The sequence below is a fragment of the Microtus pennsylvanicus genome, chromosome 17, assembly GCF_037038515.1.
Source record: "Microtus pennsylvanicus isolate mMicPen1 chromosome 17, mMicPen1.hap1, whole genome shotgun sequence".
NCBI classification, from domain to species: Eukaryota; Metazoa; Chordata; class Mammalia; order Rodentia; family Cricetidae; genus Microtus; species Microtus pennsylvanicus.
Window position 1 is genome coordinate 27,912,009 of NC_134595.1, and position 8,651 is coordinate 27,920,659.

At 46.4% G+C, this 8,651-nt stretch overlaps 1 protein-coding gene across 1 annotated transcript; it reads right to left on the bottom strand.

Annotated features, from left to right (window-relative positions):
* Nucleotides 1-486: 486 nt before the first annotated feature.
* On the bottom strand, nucleotides 487-1,458 carry LOC142836886 (olfactory receptor 9S13-like). The gene has a single exon (XM_075951542.1). It carries the CDS (start codon nucleotides 1,456-1,458, stop codon nucleotides 487-489), a length of 972 nt encoding a protein of 323 aa, XP_075807657.1.
* Between the last annotated feature and the right edge of the window lie 7,193 nt (nucleotides 1,459-8,651).

Genomic DNA, 8,651 nt, shown 5'->3' on the forward strand with positions numbered 1-8,651 from the left:
GCCGAGGTCTTAGATGCTTAGAGGGAACATCCTACCACACCGGCATTAGATTCAGCTAATCTAATGAAAAGGAAAGGGCCACAGAGAAATCTGTGGTGATGCATTTTACTGGGAGGTGTTGACAATGGTCCTCATGGTTGCCTCAAGGACTCTTGTCTTAACTCTGCCTTTTGTCAAACCAAAGTGAAAGTGATTCAGGCTGCTTCCAACTAAGGATCATTTGTTTTATTATGTCAATAAATGCCTCATTCACATTTTTAAATGCTTGTAAAATAATATGCACTCATGTAAGACGGGATACAGAGTGGACAGATGGTTATGTTCATGGATGAATGGGTAAACCTATTAAAGGATAGAAGAAAGGAATAAAGCAGGGATATGATAACTCAGAAAAGAAGAGAAATACGATAATAAAGAAAAAATAAAATAAAGACACCTAGTGTCTTCCAAGGAGAGTAGTTTCCTTCTATTATGCTGACATGATCCCTACTTGCCTCCTTTCTTCACGAGATGGTATCGCTGTCCCAGCCTCTGCAGGGCGTCCTTCACATCCTTGTTGCGCAGACTGTAGATGAGGGGGTTGAGCATGGGGATGACCAGGGTGTAGATGACAGAGATCACCTTGCCCTGTGCCATGGATGCCACTGCTCCTGGTTGTGCATACATGACAAACACAGTTCCATAAAACAAGGACACGGCCATCATATGAGAGCCACAGGTGGAGAAGACCTTGTGCCTCCCAGATCCTGAGTGCATCCTGAGGATGGTCACGGTGATGTAGCCATAGGAAACCAGCACAGCTAAGGTAGTGCTCACAATGATGAACCCACAGAGGCCGAAGAGCAGGAGCTCATTGAGAGCTGTGCTGCCGCAGGCCAGCTGGAGCAGTGGGGGAACGTCACAGTAGAAGTGGTCAATATGGTTGGAGCTGCAGAAGGGCAGCTGGAACGTGAGGCTGGTCTGCACAATGGAGTTCAGGCAGCCTCCACAGTAGGTGCCCAGAACCAGACGGGCACAGGTCATAGGGCACATGGTCACAGGGTACCTCAGGGGACTGCAGATGGCCATGAAACGGTCATAGGCCATCACAGCTAAGAGGAAAGCCTCAGTGGTAGCCAACAAGGAGAAAAAGAAGAACTGAGTGGCACATCCCTCAAAGCTGATGACCTTCGAGGAGGAAAGGAAGATGGTCATGGCTTTGGGGGCAATGACAGAGGAGTAGCAGAGGTCGACAAAGGACAGGTTCTTGAGGAAGAAGTACATGGGGGAGTGCAGGCGGGCATCCAGGGTGATGACCACGATCATGGTGAGGTTGCCCAGGACAGTCAGCATGTACAGGGCCAAGAAAAGAGCAAAGAGCAGGGCCTGGGTCTCTGCACCTCCCCCAAATCCCACCAGCACGAACCCCTGGAAGGACACTGCCGAGAGACTCCCATTTCTGTGGACTGCTGTGGCCATGGGTGGGGACAGAGGCAGAGGCAGATGAAGGAAGAGAGAGGGAGCAGATCTCAACGGTGCCGTCGGGTGTTCCACAGGCTTCAGGAGCCTGTTGGTGCCATGCTGCCCGCCGTGAAACAGTTCACTAACTGCTTTGATCTCCTTCCGGTTGAGCTAGGATGACCTGAAAAGGGACATTTTCTCTGACTTTTAAATTCATGAGGATGTGCTGAACCTCATGGTTCAGTTCTGGGCAGGAAGCTGAACTATGGATCTGAGGCGGGAAAGAGGCTTCTGGAGCTGGGTGATTCTCAGGTACAGACAGCCTTCAGCATCCATAACACTGCCTCTGGGTTGTGTGCTCTCCACCCCCAGTGATATTCCTGAGTAGCACCATTTGATGAGCCACCCCTGAACCCCAGTTTAATCCTCCGTCTCACTCATGGACCATAAAATGCACATGACGATCTGATGACCTTCCAGAACTGGGTTGGGTGATCTTGTCATCTCCAGGCACTACTCGGAGTAGGAAAATGGCTCTCACCCTGAGACAGTGCCTGTGTCCCCTGCAGGGCGTTGACCTCACCTAGACAGCTCTGACTCCAAGCCTGGTTCACAGCTGCAATCACCCTGCAGAGCCTCTGCTTGCTTGAGGTTGTAAAGGGTTCCTGCCAATCAGCCAATACGTGGTCAGTGGGCAGTGTTGGCCCATGTTCTGAGAAACAGCGGGACTGGGGCTCATGCATATTTGGGACCTGTTCATGGCTTCCAGCCTGATCCTCCTGCCATCCCTGCTACTGTTTCCCTTCAGCTTTAGGGTTTAAAATATGTTTCTCTTTCTAAGTTGAAAATCAGACAAGACTGGTCCCCGCCTAGTGCCTTATACCCACCCATAGTTACTTTCTTATCATCCAAGGAACTACCACAGTAGGACTTGAGCATCCTGTTTGGCACTGACTGTGGGTTACTACTTTGAAAGTCCCCGATATTGATGCAGAAGGGTGCTGGTGCTAGGAGCTTGGCTAGTTAAGGGTAGGTGAGTATCTAATTTCTATCACTCTTGAGCCTCAAGAAATGGAGTGGGTTCAGTTTTTACAAAACCTACCACTGCCATCCTCCATGTACCACATACAGTGGGGACATGGATCTTAGAGTGCCCTCTTTGAGCCTACCATTAGTCAACTTTCCCAGTGCAAGCTTAAATGTGTACATGGGCTTTGTGCTTACTCTTCGACACACCCACCAAGTATCTTGGTACTGACCACATGGGCTTTCTCTGTGGTAAATGTGATGGAAATGCCCATGCCACATCTGGACCTCCTCTTCCTTATGGAGCAAAGACAAGTCTGATCTCTGTTTGCCAAGCGTGCAGGGTGCCCACAGAATCAGTGGAAAGAACAACTGGTTGACTGTGACGTGAAGGGACAGCCTGTGCTCCCCTCAACCCTGCCCCTCCTGAGCCAGCACCATCACAACCTCTTGTGAACTGGCTGGGCACAGAGCTTTTTTCCACCTGACTACAGAGGCGGAGCTTTTGTATAATAAACTAAGCTTTGCTGGGCGGTGGTGGGGCACGCCTTTAATCCCAGCACCCGGGAGGCAGAGGAAGGCGGATCTCTGTGAGTTCGAGACCAGCCTGGTCTACAAGAGCTAGTTCCAGGACAGGCTCCAAAACCACAGAGAAACCCTGTCTCGAAAAACAAACAAACAAACAAAAAAGAAACTAAGCCTATGGTGGTGGTTCCAGAACTACCAGCTCTGAACTGGGCTACACCACGGCTGTTCAGGACAGGAGAGTTTCTGCTGTGGCGGCAAGCTATCTCTTCCTGCTGAATGCTGACCCTCCTGCCTTGTAGCTATGGAGTTTCCTACATTTGCAGTCCTGACAGGTGAGACACTTACCATTTCTAGGTGAGAATCCAGTCCACAGCAAGATTGCACAGCCAGCATCTGTCTCCCAGGGCCCTTGGGCTGACAAGCGTGGTCTTCACTGAAGATGGGCATCAGTCACTGCGTCTCTTCTTAAAGTTCTTTATGATTTTCTTGGCGGTGGAGTGAGCTGAGTGTGGACCTAAGTGGGTCCCTGGGTCCCTGTGAGGATCTGGTATGCCTGCTCTTGCTGTCTCAGACTCTGGTTCCAGTGAAGACGGAGGGCCCCTGCCTCTTTTGCCTTCGTTCCCCTCAGGTCCCTCTCAGATGGGCAGTGTGTGCAGGATTCACTCTGCTTGGGAGGATTCTTTGCATCTGGCAGGGCTGGGATTCTTGGCCTCCAGTGTCCAATTAGGAAGACGCTGTCCTCTGTGATGGCTGGAACTCCACCCCCACCCCTGGGATCCAGAGACACAGCATTGGCTCTGGCTAATCTCTTCCTCATTGCATCCTCTCCTGGCTGATTGACAGGAAGCTCTGGTCCTCAGAGAACCATCAGAAATAAGGCAGAGTCAGCTCAGAAGGACCATTGCCCTCATTAGAACAGCCATCAAAGCAGTACAGTTTGGCCCCTCACCTAGCCCTTCCCCTGCTGCTCCCATCTGCTTAAAGAACTCAGCTCCTTGAACATCACATACAATTCCTGCTTAAAGGAACTCAAAATCCAGGCCAGTAGTTAGTCACAGCTATCTGCTCTAAGGGAAAGCGCATCTTCCAGACTGCAGTGACCCCATAGTTTCCCCCAGCTGCTGGCCATGTGTCCCCCAGATGATTGCACACCCGTGGCTTTGGTTGGCATCTTCTTACAGCTGGATCACAGTATCACTAGCCCCACACTTGACATCCACCCTGATAAGACATCAGCGCTCACATCTTTTAATAATTTAATTTTCAAGCTACGTACACATGTTGAGCAGCTTCTCCCTCCCACCCTTATACCCACACTTCACTTAGTCAGCACCCGCGTGGCTGCTTCGCCTTTCCCCAGACAGTCTGATTTCCACTTTTGTAACATGTGCACACATGGTTTGATGTGCCTATATAAAATCTAGGATCCGCAGATCAGAGGGAACATGGCTCTTGTCTGAAGTTACTTAATATGATTATGTCCACTTTCTGAGAGATGAAATAGCTTGATTCTGCTTATGGTTGGTAAAAATCCTTCTGTGTGTGCACACCACACTTTCCTTGTCCATTCCTCTGCTGTGGGACACCCAGGTGGGTTGCATGGCTCGACCATGATGACGGGCGCTGCAGTCAAGAGTGATGTGCGAGTGTCTCTGGGATGTGTCAATACCCAGGAAGGCTATGGCTGGATCATGTGGAAGACATGTTGTTCATTGTTTGAGAAATCCCCATACTCACTTCCATAGTGACTGGACTAATTTATATTCCCATCAGCAACATATAGGGGTCCCCTTAGGTCTACACTAGCATCCTTTTTTAAAAAATTTTCTTAATGACTCTTAGTAAGACAAATTCATTTCTTTAACAAAGTTGTCATACTCTGAGGTAAGATTTTTGTCTTGGTATTTTTTCTTTTAAGATTTATTTTCTATTTTTATGTGTATTTTCCTGCATGTACGTATGTGCATCCCATGTGTGCCGAGCCTCAGAAGCTGGAAGAGGGTGTTGAATCTCCTGGAACTGGAGTTACAGATGTTTGTGAGCTGCCATGTGGGTGCTGGTTCCTCTGCAAGAGTACCAAGCGCTTTTAACCATGGAACCATGTCTAATCCCTTCCCTGTAGTCTTACATTTCTCTGATAGCTAGTGAAGTTAAACATCTCCTGTGTGTTTATTGGCTATTTGTGTTCCATCTTTGGAGAAATGGCTCTTTGTTTCATTTATTGATTGGGTCATTTGATTTTTGTTGAAACATATTTCCTTCTTTTTATTGACTGAGAATTTCATTCATGAACATAATGCGTTTTGCTCAAATCTGCACTCTATCGGGTCCCCCATCCCCACCATCACCTTCCCTTGCTACTTTATATGTGCTCATGTGTGCTCTCTCTCTAATTCTCTGAGTTCAGTTAGTGTTGCCTGTATGTACATAGGTGTGGAACCATGTAGCTTAGGTTCTGTTTTGGCTTTTAGTGTTTATCATATTCTAGATACCAATCCTGCTATATTAATAATTTGAGAATATTTTTGATTAACTGTGTCTAAAGAGACTTTTGCTTTGTTTGTTTGCTTTACTTGAATGAGGTCTTATTCATGAACCGTTGGCCTTATCTTCTGAGAAGCTGGAATCTTCCTGAGAATGTCCTTGCTGATATCTGTGTTTCTCATGGGTCACTTCTGGGTTTGAGGCCTCTGTCAAGCTTGTCTTTGTGGGTGACAACGGTACTGCCTCTTTGTTCCTCTAGTGACAGCCAGACTGACATGATCCATTCCGTCCTGGCCTGGAATATATCAGGGACAGAATCATCTGTGCTTCTGCTGTTTCTGCCATTTGTGTTCTATGAGTAGCACCCTACGTTATGTAGCAGTCAGCAACAGTGGTACTGTTTCTCATCCCTCAAAACAAGTTGCTCTCCACCATCCTCATACAACGTGTCTGGTAGACAAGGTGAGCTGATTAGCAAACACATCTATTCCTCTTGGTGAGGTTGTACCTGTGTTCCTGTGTCTCACATGATTACATTTATGTTTCTGGGAACTCTTGCCCTAATGAAATGCTATGTCCTTGGACCCAGCTCTATGAGAGTTCCTAGGCTTTCCAGGCTCCACCATGACTCCCATGATAGCAATGGAAACATCTGAGCCCAACATGAAGGAAACCCCTACCTGGGACAGTGTTATCTGAGCCCAACATGTCCCTACCTGGGACAGTGTTCCCCATATTGGACAGTCTTCCCCAAAATTCCTTGAGGAACAGCTTAGGGTCACAGCCACCACTTGCCTCAGTTTTGTCCTCCCGATCATGTTTCCTTTTTGGATAAAACAATATATCTTACTCCAGGGTGGTTCCCAAATGCTCCTGGGAGGATGGGTGAGTTTCCTTTATGTATTGCCCATTTCAGCCAACTAGTTCTCGTGGCCATAGCTATTGAAATATTCATCTAATTAAAATTTTTTATTAAGTTTTTTTAAAGCATATTTTTATGTTTTATTTATTTTTGAGAATTTCATACAATATATTTTGATTGTATTATTTTTCCTCCCCCGACCCCTTCTAGATCCTCACCTCCTTCCCTATGCACCCAATCTTGTATTTTTTCTCTATCTTAGTAAAAACAAAAAACCCAAACAAAACACCTCCAACATCAACATTTCTACCACCATTTCGGTTTGGCTTTTCTTCAGTAATTCTACCTTTTGCCTTGAGTTCCGTTTGCATGTCTTGTATTGCCTTCCTGACTTCACTCACCTTTGGTTTTGTTTCCTTGGAGTGTGTCCATGTTGTCTTTGAGCTGTTCAAATGTAGTTATCACTGTTATTTTGAACTCTCTGCCAGGAAGACCTTTGAGGCCATTCTCACTGGGGTCCATTATTATAGGATCAGTCCGTTTTGGAGGAGACATGCTCTCTTAGATATTGGTGTTGTTTCTGGTTTTGTACTAGAAGTTGAGCGTCTGGAATTGGCTCATTGAGTGGAACTGTGGGCCTGGGGACTGTTTATTGGTCAGCAGGGTAGTTAGGGGGAATTGCACAAGTTAGGGGAGAGTCCGTGGGATGCCTCACCCATTCGTACTAGATACTGTGCAGGACAGGGAAGTTTGGGCCCAGTAGTGGGGGTCTGAGAACTCTCCTCTTGTCAGCACTGGGAGCTGGGCAGGCTGGGAAAGTTTAGACCAGGTGATGGGACCTAGGGATGCTTTACTTTTTGGTGCCAGGGGTAGAGTGGTTAGGGTAAGTTTGGGCAGAGTCTCATGTAATCCTTAAATGCCATTTAGTTTCGCTATTGGTATGTGTCTATGATTTGTTATTCTTCTTCTTTTTTTGTTTTGTTTTTTGTTTTTTTTTTTTGGTCTTTTGAGACAGGGTTTCTCCGTAGCTTTGGAGCCTGTCCTGGAACTAGCTCTTGTAGACCAGGCTGGCCTCAAACTCACAAAGATCTGCTTGTTTCTGCCTCCCGAGTGCTGGGATTAAAGGTATGTGCCACCACCATCCAGTGTGAATTGCTATTCTTATTGTATGTATATTTCTGTGTGATACTGACACAGAGTTTTGATTTCCCCCTCTCATATAGAAAATACCTCTACCTGGGTATTTCCTTTCTTTTTCTTCTATGTATTCTAAAAAAATTAAGTCAGTTATTCAACATTGCCACCTCAAACCCATTCTAGCTACAGTACAGAGATGCAAGAATTAGTTTCAGTCTGGCTTGGGACTGTATCAGTAAGGTTTACTTGGATTGCATAACAGTAACAGCAAGAGGTTTTAAAATGAACTGAACCAAATAAGTAAGTAATTCCAATGCATTCTGTTATATCATAAGCTTGGACTCAACGTTCATATAGATATGGGCAAATCTATTTAGCTGTGTTGGTGTCTTGACCAAGGTTCCAACTCAGAGGTTGCCAAACATGCAGGTGCGTCTAGATGTTTTCTATGGATAGTAGTTATCTGGTGTTTACAACATAAAAGATCTTCCCCAAAAGGATTTTGATATATTAAACTACTATCTAAAATGAGAGTTCACATAAAATTCTCTAAAATTCTCTTTAGTTCATAACATAACAGGAATTTTAAGGCAGAAACCCCAGCTCCAAGCAGCTCCAATGGGCTAGGCTTGGCCACCTGTCCCAATATGCCACTTAGAGTCAAGTGATGCCTAGAGTAACAGAGAGGTGGTTTGATTAACGAAACTACATGGTGGAGAATGGACAGCAAGGTCTAGTGACCCAAGTCCATTTTATGGGGTACTGGCATGAATTTTAAGTTGAATGGGACAGGAATTGAGAAGAGGACACGCGGGGTAGTGTGGTTGGTCGTGCTCATCATGGGGGCTCTCTATTGTAGTTCTACAGAGTGGCCTAAGAGACCCCTTGCTGTTTGGAAGGAAAGCTCCCAGGGGGTGATTATTTCTGCTCTGAGGAGCAGCCTCGTCCTCACGGATAGTCGTCCTAACTCAGTAGTGTTTATCCCATGAGCCTTCTCTGTTCCTGAGATACAAGGTAATGGAAGAAGGCGAATAAGAATGCAGGAAGGAGGGAAGCGTACAGGAAGTTACCCAGAAACAAGCAAGAAAGCAAGACTTAAAACACACAACAACTCTAGTGATGAGATGAGCATTCCACACAACCACGCCCTTTGTCCTTTATTGCCCACATTCCC

Bases quoted from the DNA above. Each gene is read 5' to 3' on its own strand.
- LOC142836886 (XM_075951542.1), bottom strand. From the start codon at position 1,458: ATGGCCACAGCAGTCCACAGAAATGGGAGTCTCTCGGCAGTGTCCTTC.